General features: G+C 41.8%; 1 protein-coding gene across 1 annotated transcript in view; it reads right to left on the bottom strand.

Annotated features, from left to right (window-relative positions):
- Positions 1-21,363, bottom strand: part of LOC145395187 (uridine-cytidine kinase 2-A-like) — a 59,514-nt gene extending 38,151 nt beyond the window's left edge. The window contains exons 1-6 of the mRNA XM_080268877.1: positions 21,234-21,363; positions 14,676-14,810; positions 11,148-11,269; positions 9,728-9,870; positions 8,738-8,835; positions 7,204-7,252 (exon numbers count right to left, since the gene is read on the bottom strand). Of these exons, the coding sequence (XP_080125003.1) occupies positions 7,204-7,252; positions 8,738-8,835; positions 9,728-9,870; positions 11,148-11,269; positions 14,676-14,810; positions 21,234-21,350 (664 nt within the window). The 5' untranslated portion in view covers positions 21,351-21,363. The remainder of the gene's footprint in view (positions 1-7,203; positions 7,253-8,737; positions 8,836-9,727; positions 9,871-11,147; positions 11,270-14,675; positions 14,811-21,233) is intronic.
- Between the last annotated feature and the right edge of the window lie 3,349 nt (positions 21,364-24,712).

Below are 24,712 nucleotides of genomic sequence, written 5' to 3'. Positions count from 1 at the left end.
TTACAGGAAGCAATGGCACTAGTTGGGGCAATCTTTTTATAACATACTGTGGACCTGATTGCAAAAAAGGGCAAAATGGCAACATACAATGAGGATTTATTGTACACTTGTAATAAGGCAAGCATACTTCTACTTTTTCCTTTCCATTTTTCTTGTCATAAACACTCAAGAAGGCACCTGCAGAGGAGTAACTATTACTGCCTGCTGCACAAGTACAAGCTCAGCTGCAGAGTTCATCCAAACAGCTGGCATGATCAGGTTACGTCACTCTTGCAATACTACCTCTGTTGAATTCTCAACTGAAAATCAACACAACTCCCATAACAAATTTCACATATCAAACCTCACTCCATCAAGAACAGGATCACAAAAACAAGTGTGGTATGTTGATCAATGTCACCTCTATAACCCATCATTTATGTTCAGAATACTCCAGCATCCTTATTTACATAACTATTTTTATCCCTGTATGTATTCAGCTAAATAAAAGCTGCCCCAAGGGTCATTAATGTAAACACTGAAGGGCATATTTGAGAGCAAGGATGACCTAAACAAGGAAACAACATACTGCATTATGAGGTAACTAAAGAAGTCAGCCCCTTGGTTAGGGCCATATTCCTGTTGGTGTTAGTGATTTTGTAACACCTATTCCCCAGTTACTTACTTTGTCCAACAGCATTTAACATCCTTGTGTTGTCAATTAAAAGACACGAGATAACAGGAAGGTTATAATGCGAATGTGTAACTGCTTGGGAAGGAGTGCTAAGAAGTCTTAGCCAATGTGAATACAGCACCATATCCTCCAATCACAGTCACTACACTGCAGCAATGATGAAAAGATGGAAGAGATTGAGGAAATACATGATGACCATCACAACAAAAATCAGAAACACATTCCCACAACATAATATTTAAGAAATTCTGAAAAATTTACCTTACTACTGACAATGCACAAAAGAGAAAACGTTGCAACATAAGCCTCAAAGGGACACCTCCCAAAATTCTTTTCTATTGCCATAATTAATGGTACAAAGCACAGTTGTCAGGTGTTGTAAATACATATGGAACGACCTGATCTGCAATACGATACACTGATACAGTTCAGTGTAATAACAGTCAAAAGTCATTCAAATCCCCAACTAACCATATTCATGGTGAACACAGCACTACAATGCACCTGCTATTTCTCCAATCCAGTCTATAGGATACAACCACTGTGTAAAATTATTATTCACTTAATGATAACTTGCAGCTACCTTTTCCTTGAAGGTTAAGATAGTGCATGGTAAAAATTATTTGCCATTCATCCTTTTCTATGAAATTTCCTTGAGTTTCTCTGTATGACACAGTGGTCTTTCTAACTAGTTTCCTGCCAGCTTTGGCTAAAGGTACTGCTGCATGGGCTGACCTTTATCACTTTTCCAACCTTACCTTTGACTAACAAAACAGATACTCATACTCAGAGCCTTCCTTACAACAAACAATCACAAAAAAGACCAATAGGTTTTCTGCTGTTTCCTATCTCTTATAAATCACAAAGAAATGTGTTAAATGATTTTATATACTGGTACAAAAGTACTTTTGTCTAGAAGAGAAGCAATTACCATGATAATAATTACAGTAAAAGATCAAGAAATCATGAGGCAATACTTTGACACAGTAGCAGTAACCGACTGCATTATATGGGGCTGAAACATGAAATATGGGTGTAGCAGAGAGGAAAAGTTTGAATGTAATGGAGATGTGTCTGAGGAGTATGTGTGGAGTGACGCGTATAGATCGAGTGAGAAATGATAAAGAGCGAAGGAGAACCGGAGTTGTTCAGGAGATGGCTGATCGAGTTGAGCTGAGGGTGTTGCAATGGTTTGGGCATATGGAGAGAATGGATAATGAGTGATTGGTGAAAAAGATAACTAGGTCTGATGCGAGAGGTGTAAGGCTGAGAGGAAGACCACGAATAGGATAGATGGACAGCATGAAGAGAGTGTTGGATGCGAGAGGGATATCTGTTGAGCGAGGAAGAGTGGCTGTGCGTGACAGAAATAAATGGAGAGAAATTGTGAATGAATAATGATGACGCAGCCCTGAGGGGATATTCTCCCACATTTTGTCTCATCAGCTGATTAGGTCAGGTGCGGGTAAGGGGATGGGTCTCTTATGATGTGGCAGGGGTAAACCAGCTCTGCTGTCGGGCACTGCTGCAGCTGTCACTGATTGCACTGCGCAGTTGACCCTCATGTGGTGTGGTGTGGTTAGGATCTGTCCCTTCTCCCCTTTGGGGCTAAGATGCGAATGAATGTGTTTGAGTGGATAAGTAAATTGGGAGTGTGTTGTCCTGTCTCGGCTACCTCCCTTACCTTGGGGGAAGCAGCCTAGGTATATAGATAGACAGACAGATAGCAGTAACTTGTTCTTTAACTGAGAATTTGATCACAATATTATCGTAGGACACAGAAACACCAGCTTCTGCCCTAGCCATGCCAACCGTCTGGATAACCACCTTACCCTCAGTAATGCAGCACAGCTGACAAGTATCAAGTTACAAGCCTGCAGGTACCTACAGTGAGCTGGAGTTGTGAATAATTAAACCAAAAATTAACATTTTCACAACAAGGATCCCTTACTGCATTTAGTTATTCCTGCTAATTTCACACAACTTTACTCTGTTTAAGAAAGACCTCATGTTCGGGGGATTAATAAGTTACGTAAGATTCCCTCCAGTTTTATGTCTCTCCCAAACTTGAAAAAAATCTTCTGTAGATTGCAAGAATAAACTACAAAAGGTCAATTGTTCCTGCCGAGTTTTTGTGGTCACCTGCAGGTTGCTACAAAATGCATTATTCTCATATATTAATGAGGAAGACAAAAATTCCCTGATAACTCTCATAATAATGGGTGAAGATACTCCAACCAATGCTCTTCACTGAGTCCCTTAGCCCTGAGATCACAGTCTATGACCTTGTCCCAGGTCTTTTTTGGTCTGCCTCTTGCAACCCTACCCTCGTTGCTCACACCTCACACCCTCCTCACCCAGTTGTTGTCCTCCATCCTCTCTACATGCCCAAATCATCTGAATCTACCAATTCTCACCATAAAACTAGTACATTCCAGTCCCATCCTTCCTCTCAACTCTTCACTTGCAATCCAAACCCCCCAGGCCTGACATTCAATGAACCACTACACATCCACCTAATCATTATTCTCTCTGTATGTCTGAGCCTATGAATATCCTCTTCCTTTACTGACCAAAATAACACTGTATTAAAATATGGCAAGGCTCAATGGGTTAAAATGATGAATGACTCTAATGCTGTATGGGAACATGACTTGCCAGTCAGCAAATGGCCACCATTAGTGGTACAGAAAGGTTCATAGCAAGAAAAGCTTACCGGTTTACTGCATCTGTAATATTTTACTTGTATGTCTTTCTTTAAAATCAAAATGTCAAAGCAAACAGTATATTATACTAAACATCATGAGTAATTCAACTTAAGCTATTTTATGTTATGAAGAATATTAATGTACTTTAAACAATCTGCATGGACAAGAACATTCCAATGAAGAATTTCTTTGCCACAGACCAGCTGGCAATGTACGAGAAAACATATTCCCTCTGATAAAATTTTCGATATAATGTCATTACATTTCCAGCAGTGGCGAAAATTCACTGAGGAAAAGGTTATGTTCGCTAAGCAGAAATAAAACTGTACGTATGGACTGTAAAACATAGAGGCCGAATTCTCAAAGGCATAGAAGACTTTGTAGCACCATGTCCTTAATACTTTCACGGTCTTTGAACGTGGATCCAAGTCCAACCTGAAAGTGTCCAACCAGCTCTTTGGACGTGGATACACGTCCAAACAAAGAAATATTCACCATAAATTAGGAGTTGCATCTAGCATCCTGAAATTTGGTCTGATATTAGCCTCACTGAATTTCTAGTTCGATGATACTATTTTCATTCATAAGAAAAATTGAAAAGGTGACCAAAAAACTCTTAGGAAAAAAAGTGATATAAACATTCTTATGTGCTCTTTCAACTCATACTTGTCATAAGTATTTTACTTTAAGCAATATCACCTTCTTTTTTCTCTCAACTTATTCTACAAAGTCTCAGCTTTCTAACAGTATAAAAACAAATCCGCTAATCCAAATACTGTATTTCAGGGTGAAAGAAGTGATCGGAAAAGAAAAAAACTCGAGCACGTGGCAGGGAAGGAGGGAGGGAGAGCAGGAGGGTGGGAAATTGGGAGGGTTCTGCTGGCTGCAGGGGGGGTCGGACAGCATAAGAGTTAATGATTCAATTTGCATATTACATCCTAATGTTCCCTTGTATGTTTCTTATGACTTACTGGCATCAAAACAGTTCGCTTTCGTAACATACAAAGAAATATAAAGGTGTACCTGACAAAGTGTTCGAGTGATGGTAACAAGGTTCCCAAGCCAAAGAGAACACAGCCCCAGGACACACAGTACATTGGTAAGAGTAAGTGAAAATTCAGCACCTGACTGAACACTATACCAGGTATCCACAAAGTCCTGCTAAGTAGACCAAATTTTACTATGTGTAAACAGCTTAACATACCGAGGTGCATTTTTTTCCCCCATAATTATGAACAGATCTACATCTTAAGTTTTACTGCCATAAAACAGGAAAAAAAATATGCATCTCAGTATGTTCAGCCACGTATAAGCACAAATTTCTGTAAACGTAGCGTGACTCCAGTGGACACCACTGATATCCTATGCAGTTCAGTAATTAACATGCTAAACATGATAAATGCAGTCACTTTCAGCACAGCAGTCAACTAACTCCAAAGCATGTTTCAACTTGCTGTATCAAGGGTTGGGCTAAGGGTTGTATCTTACAAACTTAGGTGGTTTTCCAAGACCTCCTCTTTTGGAATTTATTTTGCAAACTACTAACTGCTAATCCCTTGTATGTTACCTACATCAATCTGCAATCAACACAGACTGAATAAATAAAGCACAAGAGAATATATATACACTGTCTGTATGCAAATATAACCTGGTAGGGAAGAGGTCTTGGAGTGCCTCCTAAGGTCCCCAAACTACAGCTTGCAGATGCTCTTGCATTTTACATGGTGTAAAAATTGAAAAGTGCAAATTCAAAATGTGGCAACCACTCACAGTATGCCGATCAGCTTGACAAACTAACACAAGCAAACACTATACAGGAAACGTCCCTGTGGGTGTTTGATGACATGCTAAGTATCTATAATTGGTGACTCAACTCATCACTAGAAACCATATAGTACCTAAAGATGGAACAACTTTTGCCATTTTGCTTTGTCTGTCACTCACCACACAGAACACATTACAAACGATTAATCCCTTGAGTCTGGGTGGCTCTGTTTAGTTTATACTTGCAGCTACCTGACTACTTCATTAAACTTTGAGGGAGTAAATTATGGCAATATCTATCCCCTCCAGTTAAAAAAAAAAATCTCCTAATTCATAATCATTCATCTGATTGTACCATAAACAAAATATATGGTATATACCTTGATTCAAAGGGTTAGGTGATCTCAGATACGACAATGACCACATTTCGGTCAAAGTTTCATGGTTTTAGTTCATATCTACAGCACAAGAAAAGTTCCTAAATTACTTACCCAACTAATGGTAAAGATGCAATCAATAACAACCAAACTACTAATTTAGTGACAGATTTAATGTATTTAACACTTTGCATCTTCAATGCATAACCAGTAAAGCATATGAATTATGTTACATGAGACATATCAGTAATAAAGTACCGTAAATACCCTATGATGGTTAATGTCAATATGGGTAATCGTGTGTTAGGGTTGATGCTGTTTACATACCTATGCATCGTGACGATACAGTTAACCTAAATACACTGTATCACTTGGTGTGTTGTGTGAGAGCGGTCCAAGCATGGGGGGGGGGGGGGGGGAAGAAAAAAAAAAATGAAAAAAAAAAAAAGGTAATTCTAATGAAAGATACTGTACTGTGGATGTATTGTGAAAACCTGGCAACAATGCCAGAGTTGATGGACTAAACTGGGAATGAGACCTCCAGGACAAGCAACTTAACAAAACCGCGTAGCTAACGCTCTTTGGTTCACACAATGGTGGTAATGAATCAAATGGATATTAGAAGTATGATCTTTACAACTATACACATTTAATGGTTTAACACCAGACTGGTATAAGAATTACAGTACAACACTACTGATGCTATTTCAAGACTGACAACCCCAACTACCTTTTCTGACCCTTATCATTTATGTATTTTGTACAGAATTTTGAGGCAACAGGTCTTGCCTTAAGTCTGGAAGAGAACCCTCCCCCCTAATTTCTGATGATTCAGATGTTGCCTAATTTGCTAAATATATGGTAATTGTAAGCATTTCACTCCAGTGATCGGTAGAGTTGGTTTTAGCACAATGATAATGCTTAGGATTTATATTAAAAACACACACACACACACGACACACATTAACCCTTTACTATAATGGCTTTTTTTTCTTCTTTTTTTAAGTTAATTTTTGTTATTGCTATTTGATTTTGTTCAGCCTAAGGAGGCGTCTGGCATCAAACAGGTAAATGAAGGCTTTATCTTATCCCTGTGGTGATACAAGTCTGCTTAAGTGAATAAAATCACCTGAGGAATGTAGGAATAAAATAATGATGATGTACCCAGACTCAAAGAGTTAACTGCTGTATAACAGCTGCAATGCCAAGCTCATTTGAACATAACCCAGTGGACTGCCAATTGAAGCTGTCTTCCTTCTGCAGTCCACTATCCTCCTTTCAGGGGAGAGGCAAGATGCTAAGAGATGTTTGTACTGTTTGGTACAATTGGTGCCACCACACAATGGCATCCTTCTCCGCCATATGAAAAGGTGCTACAATGACGATAGGCACACAAAACTTTGGTAAGAGTGAAAAAGTATTCCTAAAAACTACAAGAATATTGCTTAAATGATGATCAAATGGATACTAGCCATCAAAACTTAGCACCAGAGAGGTGCCAGTATATCTACAGCAGACCTGGTAGTATGTACTACAATGGTAGCTATGGCCTTGGTGGGTAACAGACTCATGGCTGAAGTTATCCCATCTGTCTTTACCACAGGGTCTCTACTCATCCCCAAAGTTCCTTAAAGGCTTGGTAGGTGCTGCTACTCAACTAAAACTCAATATAACATCTTACCTGTGTTCTCTGCTCCTCGGGGTATGATCACATCCGCAAACTTCTTGGTCTGAAGGGAAATGAAAATAATACAGCTCTTTACTGTTTCACTTTGAAATGCTTTATACTAACCAAACATATTATCTAGCATCCAATCCTTTTAGCCCTGTCAGGGGCACAGGGGCCCACGACTAGACTACTCAGTCCTTTTGTGTACAGCGAGGGGGACCAGACACTATTCCAAGTTGCATTATGTGGGCAATAAACCTCAACCATCCCCAGCATGCAAACTTTTATAGGCCACACCCAACTGAGTGTCTTAGCCCACTGGACAACCAAGCATCCATTAGGTCAAAGGGTACATTCAAGATAGTAAATGGTTTCCTGGGTGACAGAAAAAAATCTGTTGTATCATTCTGTGTAAGTGCCTAATGATAGCATTAAATGGGTGAGTGGATGGTGGGGATTTCCCCCTTGGCATATAACAATAAAAAATTCACTGGAACTTCCTTACCAGATGTGGTGATTAGGGGTGCACCTGATAGGGTATCTTCCATTATCCAATATCTAACTGGATAGTTCTCTTATCCAGGCCATAGAGCCAGATAATATTATATATACAGTGTTAAGCCTAGTTAAACCAAACTTAGATGGTATGGTCATGAGGAGAGAATGGATAACAACAGAGTGGTGAAAAAGGTATATCTGAGCAAATTTGAAGGAGGGAGGAGGCGAGATAGGCCATGAAGAAGGTGGAGGGATATGGTGGATATGTGTGTGAAGAAGAGAGAAATGGAAGTCAGTGAGGCTAGGGAACTGACAAGAGATCAAGCTGGATGGATGAATGTTGTGAGAAGAAGTGCATGATCTGGGATATGGCACCCCTTTTAACGTGACAGTGTCCGGACTGACTCCGATGTGAAGCTACAGAATGTGGTGAATGTTTTGGACGTATCAGATAGAGCCAGGACGCTGGGGGCTTGAATAACGAGTGAAAGGAAGCGTGGCCCACTGGACTGGGCAAACTTGGGCAAACTGAACATTGCTACTCCTCATCCTACTCTAGGGTGGGAAAGGAGGTCTGGATGATGAATGATGATGATGAAAGTTCCATTTACCTGTCTATCTATAGCCAGATGCCTCATTCCCATAAGGGGTGGTTACAAACAAATCACCTCCATGTCACCCTGTCCCCTGCCATTTCCTTTGTACGGCCCTTGGTCGTCATCTGTTCGTTAGTCCTGGACTGAGGCATTTTGTTTGCCTTTTTAGTTGGTTGTTTTTTGGAAAGGGGCACTAACCCTCCCCCAACCCACTTGTTGATCCGTAGGGAACATGTATTTGTTGGTTATAAGGTTACCACCAAACCATTTTAAATGATTTTCTGTCTTATACGAAATCATTTGGCTAGTCACTTAATGTAGTGACTCTACAGTATAGTAGCACTACAATGAGTGAGTGGATGATGGGCACCCCTCACCGACCACACTGGCAATGGAGATTAAAAAAGGATAATACTAGAACACGATTACATGCATCATATGAAAATACTTACTGGTAGACAGAATTCCTCAAAAGCTGGCTTAACCAGATTGGTGTACTGATTTAACACAACCTCAAGTGCTCTTCCACGTTCTCTTGTATCACGCATCACTGGAAACAAAGGGTAAAATGATAATAAAACAGACCTTATACATCTAAACACATGCATTACAGAAAATAAACAGTACAAAAATACTGTACGATATTTTGCAAGTCTAAACAAGCAGTTGAAAATCCATCCATCATTCACTCCTGCACTGTCCCATGAGAAGCGTAGGAGAATTATCACAAAAGTTTAAGGAATTATGTGTTCCATGGAGGAAAAAAAAAAAAAAAAAAAAAAAAAAAAAAAAAAAAAATGCAGACATCAATGTTGATGAGGATGTGTTTAGATGGTACAGACATGTGGAGGGAATGGGTGTGAATAAAATGGTGAAAAGGGTGTATCTTGCTAAGGTTGAAGATGGGAAAATGCGTGGTATGCTAAGAAGGTGGATAGGTATGGTAAGGAGCGTGTGAGAGCAAGGTATAGAATTTTACGACAGTATAGAACTGACAGCGGATAGGGCTAGTTGAAAGGATTTTGTTTGAGGGAATGTATGACATAAGTCTGACACCCCTGTCTTTTTCCTGGTGACATGATAACCACTGGATTGACTCTAGCTGACAGGTATTGCAAAGAGCATAAGTGCAGATGTTTATGCCAGTGTAGTGGTCAGGATTGCAATGGCTTGAATGATGAATGTGTAAGTGAGAGTGTGGCCCATTCAATTACGAAGACCCTTAGTTTGTTCTCCCTTTACACCTGGCTTTTCTTGTTCTCTGGCTCCAAACTCATGCCATCCTTGGGTGGGAAAAGATGTTGGAAGGAAAAGGATGGCATGGGTGATGGTGATGATGAATGAAATAATGACGACAACAAAATTGATGATGATGATGATGATGGTTTCATAACTCTTCAACTTAAAATTGGGGTGATATTTCAGACTACAGCTGTACGCACCTCTCCTGGCCAGTCTTGTGTCAGCATCCGAGTCCACAAAAAGCTTCATATGGAAGAGTGCTCGGATCTCTGGCTGATAAAACATCAAGATCCCCTCAAACAGGACAACATCTGCCGGATATATCGTGGTTGTGCTCTCCAGTCTGTTGACAACATAGTTAATGAAATACACATTCAAGGATCTATCCAGTAAAAAGCCAATCCTATATTTCCCCTTCAAGGTGTAAGGGCCAATGGTTAGTCAACTCTAACCTAAAATAATTATGAGTAGGTGACTAGTCTGCACCCCTACTGGCACACCAAAACTGTAAAACCCCTAGCAAACTCCTGTGGATCTGAACCTGCATACAACACATGACTGTCAGCCAGAATAAAGTCTTTAGAGTGTCAGACTAACAGGTACAGGCCTGTATATAATATCAAGACTTTCCACTCATACTCCGTACCATATCTGACTGGGGCTGACAAGGAGCCTACACTTGGTGGTACTGTGCGCCTTGGGTGAAGCAGCTGTGGCGTCCAACCTGGAGCCAAACTCATACTTCCCTGCACCTCACTGTGGGAGAAACTCTGGTCTGACCTGGGTAAAGCCCTATCTATCCCTACACAGTGTAAGTATTGTACAGTACCAGCCGGATGACACCATACATGCAACTGCCAACCTGTGGTTGACATGTCTGCCTGGCCAGACTAACAGAACATAATCTGCAACAATAACAATGATGTCTTATTTTTTACTTCAAACAAAGGAACATCTAATGGGAAGCCCTACCCTTTCCAATTAATTTCTCTCAACTGGGATGCTTATTAATATATCCATTCAAGTAACACCCTCAAAACTAATGAATTAGTGAAGCTATTTTAACCATTAAAAACATTTGTGATTGCCAAGAAATCCTTGGCACTAAAATATTTTGGTACAAAGTGGAACAAGAAATAAATATGGAGGTTCTAAGTATCAAGTACTGTATAAGAGAATAAGAAAGGCTCATACAAAGTACTTCAAAAATGAATAACAATTTCAACATGATCCACTGACTGTATAACCACACTGTAAATGGTGAGGTGGATGTGTAGTACCACACTGAGGGACAGAATAACCTGTGCAGATTTAGGACAGTTGGGCAGGACAATGAGTCTTAAAAAAGTGATGTGCATGGCTAGGCTGAGAAGGTTAGAGAGGGTTTGTAAGAGTAACTGGGTGAGGCTTAGTACATGCTTAAATGAAGGGGAAAGGTAAGCCTCTGCTGGCAACCCAAGGAAAACATGGTACAACATCCTGGAGAAGGGACTTGACCAAAAGACTGCAGGAAACCATGCACCTTGGAAGGCACCTCTATCAGATGGGATGGGGGTGGGGGAAGATAACACATGGAGGCATAAAAAAGTATACACAAAACAAATATCAGACAGCACATACCTTGAGTTGGTAACAAAGTCATAGTTTGGAATCTTGCATATCTTGCCATTTAATATTTGATGAAGGGTTTTCAGTACAAGCTCATTATCAAAGGCATCGGGATGGTCAAAGTTGAAGACGCCCTGGAAACACACCAAATACTTTATTTCACCTTTCCCAACACAACCTAAATAACTCATGACTAACCTCTGCAATACACTGATCCCACTTTTCATTTTACTCTTGGTATCACTAGACAACTTAAATAATCTTGTAAGACTCTTTTCATACTAATGGGTTTAGAAATATCCTTCACTACTTGAACTGGTGATGGGGAGGGATGCCTTCACAGGGTCATCTATATAACCAGGCAGAGAAGACTAATAGCCTACAAATTTACCTGAACTTCAATCCTCATGGAGCATAGTGGAATGTAAGAGAAGGGCAACTTTAGCCTGAATTTCACTGGATTCACACCAAGAGAACCAGGAGCCACAGCAGCAATTAATCCATCCATCCATCATCCAATCCTATGTCGCCCCATGAGAAGTGTAGGAGCCCGGGGCTATGCAAGTTGGTCCCGACATTTAAGATAAAATAGGTTTAAATGATAAATAAAATGAACTGTATGCAGCCAAAATAAAATCTAAAAGATGCATCAGTATACAGCAATTTGTTGTACTGAGGATTCTTAATGTACAGTACAGTGAACCCCCTTTATACTGAACTAATTGGGTGGAAATACAGTTAAAAGTTGTTATAACTGCAATTTGTACTACTGGGCATCTAATTCATATTTTTAATGACCTACAGCTTTACTCTTTAATGTTTTAAATTCTGCTTTTCTTGAGTGCTGAGAAAGCCAAACCCAGAGAAAGCATTATTATAGTGTAATAACACAGAAAACCGGTAACACACGAGTCAAAGTTGATGTACAGGAAAGTGACTTTGACATTAAGTACCGTAAACTGGGGTGAATTCGGACTCGGGGCGAATTCGGATATTATTGCAATAAAAAGTTGTTTAAATTAATTAATAATTAATGAATAAACATATTAGAAATCTGTTTGCTCCCAATTGTTTGTAATTCTTTACTGTAATTTCGTGTATAACGATACTTAATATATCACGTGACACATACCAAATATATACTAAAAAGCAAACATATGTAAAAAGAATAAAATTTTAAACATTGGCAAACTTTCTTTGGCAGAAATGTTAATGAATAGATGCAGGAAAATCTTCAGTGCCCGGATGTACTTTCATGCGTAGTGTGAAAGTGAAAAGTAAGTAATTGGTGTTATCTTCTCAATTAATCTCTTAACTGGGCATTTAATGAATTTTTAAAATTTTAATGCAAATTGGAGTCAGTTCGGACATGGGGTGAATTCGGACAGGGGGAGTATGAACGAAAAAGTACAGTAACACTTTTTACAACGTACAATTGCTTATAATTTGCCAGATGTGGATACTGTGTGTAATTGGGTTCATATGTATCATTTACAGGTATACTCTTGAGCTTTTATGGTACTACCTGTTTAAACAAGGTCACCCAATGACTCGAACATTTAAGAAAAGAACTGGTGGAGATCAAGGTCCTTATCGTAGTGAAAAAGGCAAGCAAAAAACTGGTAAAGCCAAATAATCATGATAAATATCACCTGTAACTTATAATCCATCAGTCTTCCAAAAACGAAATTATTAGTCAAGAAATTATTGTTCCATATACAGTACTAAGGTTTGTAGCTAGATTTATCTTATCTACATGTGTTCTAATATGTTTTATTTAAACCAAGGAAAAAAATAAAATTGCTGTTGTGTTCATATCTCATTATAGTCATTAGCTTATTTTGTCAGGGAGTGGCATTATTTTTGTACTGGAAGAACATTTTTTTTTAAAGCCCCAGAGCGTCCGAAATGGCCCCACGTACGTCCGAGACTAAACTGGGAACCCAGGGTAGTCATATGCATTCATTTTCTATTTATGTACAAATTTATACAGTGTGTCCGAATTCACCAAAGTTTGAGTACAAATTCGGACACCCATTACTATATTTGCTATAATTATATATGAAACATTTTAAATTTTGTACTGCTATGATTCGATACCCTAGTGGACCAGCTCAACATACAGTACTTAAGATCTTGGACTGAATTAAAAACTAGATTATATGGCACAAAAAATTGAAAAAATCGTCCGAATTCACCCCAGTTTACGGTAGCTTAGGATTACAGGTTATGGGTACATGACAGAACAGACAAGCCTAGTGTGCTTTACTACAACCATGAGGGAAGGATGCTTCTAAACAAAGGAAACTGAATGCCAAACAGCATTTATTCTGAAACAATAGACATCATTCTGAAATGCTAATGGAGGGGTCCATTATATTGTGTCCAGTACAATGAGGGTCCACATTACTGCAATGCCATTCCTGGCTTACATACATCAGTGTCCCTTAATTAGCAAACCAAATCAAGGATATACAGTACAGGAGTCCCCCAATTATCGGTGGGGGATACGTTCCAAGACCCTAGTGGATAAATGAAACAGGTGGATAGTACCACACCCTATACGGTATATACACATAAAGGATGCACTTTATGGCTTCTCTTTGGCATATCTGAATTGTCAGCATCATTACTCTTGCGGTTTGGAGCCACTGTTAAGTAACACAGGGATTACTTGAACGCAAGCACTGTGATACCACAACAGTCAATCTGATACCGGAGACGGCTACTGAGTGACTAATAACGGTCAGGTGGCGTATACAGCGTGGATACGCTGGACAAAGGCATGATTCATGTCCCGGGTGGGACGTCACGAGATTTCATCACGCTACTCAGAATGGTAAGCAATTCAGAACTTATGAATTGTTTATTTTGGAATTTTCCATTTATAGTAATATTTTCTGACCAAGGTTGATCGCAGATAACTGAAACCGTGGATAGCAGTACTGTGGATCACGGGGACCACTGTACAGGCAGTCCACACTAATAGTTAGAGATACGTTCCAAAATCTCCCAACTTTTCCCACAGAACTGATACACTAAACTGAAGGCAACTGCAGCATCAGCTATGCAAGAAGCAGTGGAAATGAAATAAGCAATTTTTCTTAAAGTGGATTTGATTAAGGGGGGGGAGGGGGGGGAGACTCATTTACAATGAACTTATTGTGCTTTTCATGACTTACATGTGTGTGCATTTTCCATGATACAAACTGCTAAACTGAGAAAGCTTAATATAATAATGGCTGACCTTTTGTTTCTCTTCCATAACTGCCAAACAGTTTACCTTTAGTTTCTCAAAAGCACTGGTTGTTCAAAAGAATTCACTTGTGTTCAAAACCTTGAACTAACATCATAAATACCACTTCACAAGCAGTAGCTACTGCACAAGAAAACTGGCACCTACTAAACCTTGTAATCCTCCGTCATAATATCTGTACTGGAATTTTTCTTGTGATTCACTTACACTCCTTTGTCCCAACCAGCTTTCTAAGTCATGAATATAATGTACCACACTACATGATACTAAAGCGGTGTTCTTACCTTTAGGGCTTTGGCACTTTCTTCAGGATTGAGTGGGCGGTAGAATGCGTCCTGAGATATACAGACCACACGGCGCTGTGAGTGTTCTATGTCATCCTGACCCAGACGCTCCATGATACGCTTACATACTGTTGACTAGAACAAATTATAGTCAGAAATATCATGTCCACTAGATATCACCTAAAAAATAAATAAATAAATAAAAATAATAAAAAAATAAAGAAATGGTAACAGAACGAATTTAATTCTGAAATACAGTATCCACCAAACATCACGCATTAAAAAAGCAAGCAAGCCAGTAATGGTAAGAGAACAAATCATAATTACAAATATGACATCCACCATGGTCACATAAAAATACAAAGTTCAGTAATGGTAACAGAACAAATTATACAGTAGTCAGAAATACAATGTCCACCAGATGCCACATTAACCCCTAAAACGCGGATCGTCGCATTTGCGACGGTCGGCCCAAAGGGCAGAACGGCGGATCGTCGCGTTTGCGATTTGAGTTAATTTTGAATAACCGCGGGCAAGCAGGCTCCAGCTGGTATTGTCTATCAGTCCCGCCACCCGTGAGCTACGTTTAGCACACTTGACCTTTGTACTACTGACCTCAGTTGTTGTCAAGTATCATTTTTTTTTACCCACCGACGCACCGATGCGCGGCCCTCCCTCGTCGTGCGATATGGCAACGCGCGGACGGCTGATACGTGTCAATCTGCGCCGTCATCTCGCAAGCACTTTTTGCTATTGGGAAACGCTTGTTTCCCCAGTTGTCACACTGTCATTTTTTCGCGCGGTTTGCCCCAGAATAGCGTCAGTCCACGCAAATCTGCCACGGTGACACCATGTCGAACTCGAGCTCTTCCGAGTCTGTGCCTTCTAGCCCTCCGAAAAAGGGTTTTGTGACCTCAACCCCCTTCAAAACCTTACCAGGAACTACTAAGGGCCTAAGTGACTCTGCAATAGCCTCAGAACTTTTGAAAGCCTCAATGGACTATGGCAGTGATGTCAGTGTGTGGTCGAGCCTGGCTGAGTCTGACACACAATCCAGTGCAGAGTCCGGGCCAGAAGTGATTGTTTCTGTGCTGGAGGAGAGTGTGTCAGTGCCCAGCACCTCAGCAGGGAAGGCTCCTGTGAGAAGGGGCCTCGAGTATGGGAAGGGGGAAAAACGGAAAAGGAGCGGTGACCCCAGCTCACCGCCATTGTCCCCTACGCCATGTCACGCCACCGCAAGCCCGCCACGTACTCCCAGCCCTGTTCTCTCGTCCTCCTCCTCTGCTGCCCTGTCTCCTGAGTCGTCGGAGTCTCCTTCACCACCTCGAAAGGGAAGTAAACGTGCAACATTACGTTTGAGAGGTTTTCGTAGGCCTAGTGTTCGTGTTGGTAGAGCAAAAACTTTGTCCCCTAGTATAAGGCTAGCTCGTAGGGAGGGAACTCGCACTAGGCAACTCGGCAGTCACGCCACCGCGAGTGACCTTGAGCCCAGTGATAATGTCCCCACCACCACCACCACCACCACCACCACAACACCAACACGACCTGGGATAGCCTCTGCCTCACATACTGTTGCCCCGCCTGCCTCACCCACTCCCACACGACCTGCCTCACCCCCCGCCGCCCCAAGCACCTCCCAGCCTAGGCAGGGAACGCTGGATGCCTTCGTGTGGTCAGAGGGATCAGATTTTGTGCCGGAGGATCTGCCCTTTGACGACAGTGGGTGTGGACTTCAGGCTGACTTCCCTGTGGACGAGGATGGTGAATGCCTTGACTACCTGTTGGCCTTCCTTGACGACGAGGTTATGGAGCACATCTGTACCGAGACAAACAGGTACGAGGGGCAATGTGCTCCAGTTCGCGAAGGAGAAGGTGAGGCGGCCACACCATCCACATCGCGGATGGCAGCATGGGTGCCTCTTACGATCCGCAAACTTTTTGTATTTATTGGATTGATGTTGCTAATGCCGGACAACTGGAAACACAAGTTAGAAGAATACTGGACTTCTGACGAGCTGTGCCCAACACCCATTTTCAATAAATACATGAGCCGCGATCGTTTTAGGCAGCTGATGACTTACCTTCACTTCGCGAACAATGATGAGCCTTCCCAAACTGACCCATTATGGAAAGTGAGGGGAATCCTGAACATGATCAAGGATAAGTTTACGAGGTTCCTGCGCCCTTTCAAGAAAGTCGTGATTGACGAGTCCTTGGTATTGTTCAGGGGCCGTCTTCGGTTCGTCCAGTACATTCCAAGCAAACGCCACCGCTTTGGAATCAAGTTTTTCGTGCTGTGCGACGCTTGCAAGACGGGGTTCATCCTTGACTTCGTCATTTACACCGCCAGCAATGTCGATTTGGATAAGACTGACCCCCTTGGATTCTCTGGTTCGGTAGTGAAAGTGCTTTTGGAAAAGTACTTTGGCAAGAATCATGTCCTGTATACGGACAATTACTATACCGCTCCTAAACTCGCCAAGTACCTTTCTGAACACGGCGTCGGCTCCTGTGGCACTGTCAGAAGCAAAAGGGCACATTACCCTGCCTTCCCCGAGGCTGAAAAGTCAAAGCGGGGAGACGTGCACCTGAAGAAATCTGACAAGATGCTTGCGATCAGGTGGCATGATAAGAGAGTCGTGAACATGCTCACCACAGTACACAAGGGGGAAATGCTGGTAACAGGGAAGGTCGACAGAAGGACTGGCGAGCCTGTGATGAAGCCTGATGCTGTAACTGACTATAACGTCAATATGCGGCTGGTGGACAAGTCTGATATGATGATTGGAGAGATTGACTGCCTGAGGAAAAATCGTCGTTGGTACAGGAAGGTGTTCTTGCACTTGATTGATATGTGCATGTTGAACGCCTTCATCCTGTATAAAATCAAGAACAGGAAGCCAGCCAACTACTCTCTCAGACGATTTTCCAAGACTTGTGTCTACCAGCTGCTTCAGCGTTACGGCCAGGTTCTTTCTACAGGTCCCAAACGCCACCCTCACACACCTCCAGACCGCCTACAGTGTATGGCCTACCTTCAGCGACACCGCCTGGAGCCACTGCCAGCCACTGCAAAGAGGGGGAAAGCACTGGGGAGGTGTCATGTGTGCAGCCACACTACCAGGCAGGAAAGAACCTTTAGGCGCACCTCCTTGCAGTGCAAAGAGTGCAAAGTTCCCCTCTGTGCTTACCCGTGTTTCTTTGACTACCACAGCCTAAGTAGATTTTGAAAATAAGGGTAAGATTCTTTGAAATAATACTGAGAGTGACAGTGATAATATTGTTTAGTTTTCTTTTACGTGCTGACAGTGACAGCCTGATGAGTGTAAATTAGTGTATGTACTTGTAAAAGCAATGACAGTGACAGTGTTTTTTGGTGTAAATAATTGTACATAGTAATAATATAAGTATTGCGAGTGACAGTCACTCCAGTGTAAGAAGATGAAAGCATATTTTCCTATTCTATGTTCTGACAGTGACAGTTTGTTGTGTAGAAAATATTATTTTTATAACACTGGACAGTGACACTGATGAATAAGGCAAAAAAAAGAACAGATACAGTGAAAGTGAGCGACAGAAATGAAGTGCGAGTGGCCGACAGGAGCGAGAATAAAGTGCCTGCCGTAAGGCTGAATAAACTCGCGCCGCGGTGGTCTTCCTCAGTCCCAATCCACAATACTGGCAGTGACAGTGATTTTTATGGCCGTAATAGTGACAGGCAAACGTTTGCGAAGTCCTATGATGAAAAAAAATGTAGTATACGTGTTTTTTGCCAAGAAAAGGCAAATGTGACAATAGTGACGGGAAGATCGCCACCGCGCTGCATGTCGGCCGTGCGCTCCGTTCATTTTAGCCTTATTTTCAGTGCTCATTTACAAATACGGATTCCAAACAACCTGTACGTTGTTGTATAAAGTGTACTGTGACAGATTGAGGCTGTGGTAGAAAGAAAACCGGGTTTCTGGAGGTGTGAGAGTGAAGACTTTGTTACCCAACTTTGCAAGTCTTCACAAGTCCTTTGGTAGTCAATGAAGGCTCAACATGTGGCTCAGGAGAAAGCTGAATGTAAGTACTATATGCCATAAAAATTTTAATGCTCTAGGGTTAATCTATGATTTTTGGCAAATATTTTCCCACAGGTACTCAGACCCCGCTACAACCCCTCCACAGCGGGGGGATCGCCCGTACACAGCCGCATTTTAGGGGTTAAAGCTAACCTAAAAATAATAATAATGATGATAATAATAATAATTATTATTATTATTATGTACAGTAATGGTACTTTTGTAGCAGACCAGAAGTTCCTCTGAGACTAAAAGCTCCTAAATGACCTTTGCTCCTGCTCCTCTGATGACGACACACTGACGCTCCGTCCGCCTCACCCTGTGTAAGTTTTTGTTTATCATCACCACCATCATTATCTGGACCTCCATTCCAACCCTATGGCAGAGTGAGGAGTAGCAAATGTCCAGACAGCCCAAGTCTGCCCAATCCAATGGGCCACTCCTCCATTCACTCATCATTCAAGGCTCTGATACACCCCAAACTTTCACCTCATTCGGTAGCTTCATATAAACGTTAGGGGGACAATAATCTAACAAAGCATCTTTACAAAGGGCCAACACAGAGGAGGAGGCCATGATGTTATCAGTGTGATTTCATCAATCACACACATGCTATTACCATTTAGGAACCCCTGAGCCAGGTAACTCTTGGTCTACTAAACTGTATCATCAAATCACACTTAGAAATATAAGATCCACCAGATATCACATAAAATATGATAATCAATAAAGTAATGGTATCAACCATTCTCACATTACCCCCTTCAACACAAGAATATACTGTATTCTGTAGTTCATTTTGGCTGCTCCAGATGGCTCTGATGCTGCAGACAGAAGTGGTGGTACCAATATAACAAATGTCCCTTAACTACAGTACTTCCTCATCCTCAGAAAGAAGCATGGTGGGCTGAAAGAGAAGTGTAAATGATTCCAGGTTCACATTTTGGATGAACCTTGAGCAACAACAACAACCAAACGACTAACTAAACCTGAAAAAGACCTTATTGGTAAAGGATTAAGGATGGCTACAATTCCTCCAATTCCAGAAGTCTCCTGCAAGCTGAATACTGTACAAAGATCTGGAAAGAGCAAGAACCAAATACCCTGTCCAATAAACATGACATCTTCAGACTCAAGGGATTAAAGCTAGAAAACCACCCACCTCCCCTTGCAGGCATGACATAAAGGGCCTTCATTTCATTCTTGTGATTCAAATATCATTAACACCTGGAATGCCTTGTGGGGATAGGACAGTGTTACTTAGGCATTATCTTTCATCTTAGGAACAGTAAGAGCCAATCCCATACACTGTATATTAGCTACCTGTATATGAGAGAGGGGGGTGTGAATTAGGAGCAAGGCAGTGAAATGGCGGGGGACAGGGCGATGTGGAGGCGATTTGTCAGTGGCCACCCCATGTGGGATTAGGGCGTCTGGCAATAGATAGATAGATAGACTCTCTTGATGGTACAAGTCTGAAGGCTAGGCTAGTGCAGTCTGTAGGCCTCATCAACATGGCAGTTCCCACAATGACACAATACAGTACCACATGTCCTTTTACATTTTCTTTTTTTTTTTTTTTAATACACAATACTGTATCATAAAATGTTTTATCTATCTACAACCAGATGCCATAATCCCGTGAGAGGTGGCTGTTTGTCTCTGAGCTGCCGTAGTTGTGTTACGGGAAGGGACATTAACCTACGCCAACCCACTTCTTTACACGCAGGGAACAAAATGTAACTGTCCATAAAAATTCCACTGTTACCTCATAAGCTGTTCAGCCAGCTTTCAAATTAATAATACAGTACCAGATGTATAGAAAAATTACAAACATTCTGGCACACATTACCAGCACATTAAGAGAACTTACTGTATTTTATATTCTGATCTTGTTAAAGACTCTTCCAACTGACAGAGTTAGCTATGGTCTTCACTAAGCTTTCTGCTGCAGGAGACTCTTCCCAAGATGAATAAATACTTCTGGTGGTATCACTGCTACATTAGTTAATTTTATAAACTGTTCTTGGCAATGACCAAATTCAACAAAAGTAGTGCACAGAATTACGCAGAACAGTCGTTTACATGTAAAGTTCTTAAAATTGGTGCTCTTGCAAAGCAGGAAAGATTATGCATTACTGATTACTATTTTCATCACCATAAAAGTTGTGTGTATTGGAGGGTAATGTTACTAAGTAGGAACAAATAATCATATTCTAATGCCGGTCACCCCTTGCATGATGCTGCTTCCGGCATGCGATGCGTTAAGTGAAATGTGTCACATTGGACCCGTGTGAACAAAGCTTGGGTATAATTTTCTGGAGCCCCTATTGATTAAACCTAAAATCAGCAACCCAACTTGAACAATACCCTCTGGAGGTTACGACTGATAACACAGAAATGACGTCTCGAGCTTAACTGTGTCACATAAACAAAGCTTGCAACATAACCTTCTAAAACCACTCTGGATTATAACAGAACAAAGATGCCTTACCTTCCCAGAAGCCGTTCCCCCAGCCACCCCTATCAAAAACGGTGTCTTGGGTGCCACGCCATTGGCCATCCCATTATAGCCTCGGCTGGGAGAATCCTCTAATTTGTGCGTGGACATTGCTTGTGTTTGGCTGGCGTCTTCTGCTTCACGCTCCTGGGGGTCGTATCTTTTCATACACCAGGATCTTGTAAACTCTGGGGCAAAATTCGGGTTCCCACTCATACTCCTGACCACGTATGCATTTACTGGGCGGGATTTATTAATTCTGATAAATGTGGCTGTTTTGTGGACTCCATATAATAGGCACTTTCGCAACATTACACTTCACTCCACGTGGGAACTCTTGGTACATTCTTAAGGTGAATACCCGGCCCGGATCAATAGTGCCATTTCCCCTTATTCTTTATAACTAAACTTAAACAAATGTTGTAAATTCTCTTATACAGAATTAGTATTCACGTTTTACAAAGTATAAAATGAAGACTTATAATACTAACATGGTATGAGTACCATCAGCTACTAAGGTAACAACTGCGTGCAAACGAGGGTGATGATTGTGAAATGCATATTTAATAAGGGTCACTGGGTCAGCACCAGAGAGGGTCACAGAAGGTTATACACCTCCTACTTATTTTTTCCCCTTAGCATTTCTACTGAGGGATGATCGTGGAAACGAAATCAACGTGTGCCATAAGTACCAGAATGCAGATTTTTTTTTTTCTTTTATAGAGCAGTCTTATTGTGGGTGGAAACCATTTGTTCACTGGATGATGATGATGATGATGATGATCATGATCATGATCATGATCATCATCATCATCATTCCCATTAAATAATGAGGTGGGGAGAAGTAAGAAAGATAAAACACAAAGGTAAGAAATTGTCAGGTGCTCAATGAAATGGGCCACGCAGTCAAGGCCGTAAGCCTTTAAACTAAAGGGTAATTAACTATGAATGTCTCTTCTCTGGAAGGGTTGGGCTAATCACCTGATGAAAAGGCTGGCTGAAGTGAGACGTAGTCACAGAAGGAAGCGAACAGAACTGTCAGACGCAATGAGGAGGGGACAACTTTTGTCTCTTTACCCTGTCCTTCATTTCACATGACCATAGTCCGTTTGTTTTCATCTGACGGAACTGGGCCACCTCCCCAATCTGAAGACTAAGTAGTGGTGAAACGAAACCTGATGGGCCTTAGCTATGAGGAGGGAACAGGTCTTCTGGGATGCTAGTCAAATCGACCCTCCTGTTTGACAACAGTACACTTGGATATCAACTGAGCTGAAAGGGATTTGTGATCTTTGTCAGGTTAGAGTAAACGCAATATAGTTCGGCGAGTGGGTTTAAGGTCGGGAGGGGTGGATGGATGTTGAAGTCACTGAATGTAAGAAGCCGAGGTGTGGGGGTTGATGGGGTTGAGGTGCTGACAGGGACCGAGGCACGGAGCTAGGAGCACTGGACAAGGGGTGGCACTTTTCTTTCTTTTTTTTTTTTTTTGGCTTGATTATAGTCGGGCTGACTTTATATTAAAGGTTATGTGCAACAATCTATATAAAGGACAATACTTGGAAAATATGAGAACACAGTAATGCCTGTGTGGTGGAGTTAGGATTCCGGGGGCTTGAATGGTGAATTACTCGCCTGGTTATTCACCTGACTGGTCTCCCCATCATACATTAGAAGTAAAGATTGGGGAGAGACCCACAGCGGCTGACACGACAGCTTAACTAAGTGGTCAAGTTGGAGAGTGTTTTGTCCAGAATAAAATGCATTTGCTATAATACTGATAAAGTCTGGACCCAAGATGTTGTGTCAGAGCTTGTGTAAAGGGGTTTGGAGTTGGAGCAGCTGTAGTATCTGCTGGAAGTGAGTTCCGACCATCTACCACTCTAACAGTAAAGAAACGACGTTTGGTTTGAGTTACAAGTATGTGGAGGTTTAGCCTACTTTGTTGAATGTAAACCTCCATTGTACTAAGGCAGCCTCAGTGCCCTTCTCATCTCCCGCAGCGCTGGCAAGGTACTGAGGGTTGTGCTGGTGCAGCCTGGTGTTGGGGGCGGGTCTGGCAGTTTTGTTAGCCATCTGTCCAGTCTGTGTTTGAAGGATTCTGCCTTGATTCCTGTCAGCTCCATCATCTCCGCTGGCTACAGCTGAAAAGGCACGATGCATTTTGCGAGAAACAGTTGTGCACAATGGTCTTTAGTCGTTGTGTTGTGTCTTCCATACTCCTCACGTAGCGCTCTTTCTCTTCTTTGATGGTGGTTAGCTTTCAGTCCCACATTTAGGGCCATTCCCTACGAGATCTGCCAAACATAAATTGCCCAGCATCGTTTTCTCCTCTGAAGTTTTCATCCCTCTAGTCTCTCCCAATAATTCACGCTTGTAGAGCTTCTCTGGTGTGCTTCTAATTTTATAATAACACCTGTCTTATGTGGTGACGGCAATTGACAACAGTACTCCACTCTGGGTAGAACAGGGGGCTTTTCACAGGGTTGGCATACATCCGCTCTCCCTTTTATGGACAGTTCTCAGAATTCACCCAGATAGTTTCCTGGCTGTCTCAACAACTTTGTTAATATGACGGGAGGTGGTTGGATCCTCACTCATATATACTTATAAGCTATGTACATGTTCTTCTGCCGTAATGTCAGCGTGATGGAAATGGTATAGAATCGGGTGTTTGATATTGAGGTGGCCACATTGCAATACTGTACTGTATTTCAAACATCTCTCCATTCAGCGCCACTCTGCTTACGTCCGTCCAGTGCAACATGCGGTTAAATTTTCTTATAGAAGGTGCACATTCCCCTCTCTTTCAATTTTCATTTTGACTCTTGTGTTACCGCAAAATTGTCGCTTGTGAATGTTGCAACTCTGAGTCAGTATCCCCTGTCATGATTAGAAAGAGCAGGGTCCCCACACTGAACCTTGGGAAGCACTCCTTACTACGGCACTGGTGGGTGACATCTGACCCTGCATCGTCAATTGTGGTATTATAATTATTATTAATATCATTATTATTATTGCCTTACTGCTACCACCATCACCACCACCACTACTATAAAAAAAAATACTACCACCACCATCACCACCACCACTACTACTACCACCACCATCACCACCACCACTACTACTACCACCACCATCACCACCACCACTACTACTACCACCACCATCACTACCACCACTACTACTACCACCACCATCACCACCACCACTACTACTACCACCACCATCACCACCACCACTACTACTACCACCACCATCACCACCACCACTACTACTACCACCACCATCACCACCACCACTTCTACTACTAGTATCACCACCACCACCAGCACCACCACCACCACTTCTACTACTACTATCACCACCACCACCAGCACCACCACCACCACCAAAACTACACGTCAAGGAATTAAGCAAAACACGTGGGCAACAGCAAAAATAAACAAAAAAATAATGGAGTGCGTGAAAGGGTT

Source organism: Coenobita brevimanus, chromosome 30, assembly GCF_032717465.1.
Source record: "Coenobita brevimanus isolate Jiangsu-jjx chromosome 30, ASM3271746v2, whole genome shotgun sequence".
Classification (NCBI taxonomy): domain Eukaryota; kingdom Metazoa; phylum Arthropoda; class Malacostraca; order Decapoda; family Coenobitidae; genus Coenobita; species Coenobita brevimanus.
Note: the sequence above shows the minus strand (reverse complement) of the source record. Positions and strands in the feature narration are given on the sequence as shown.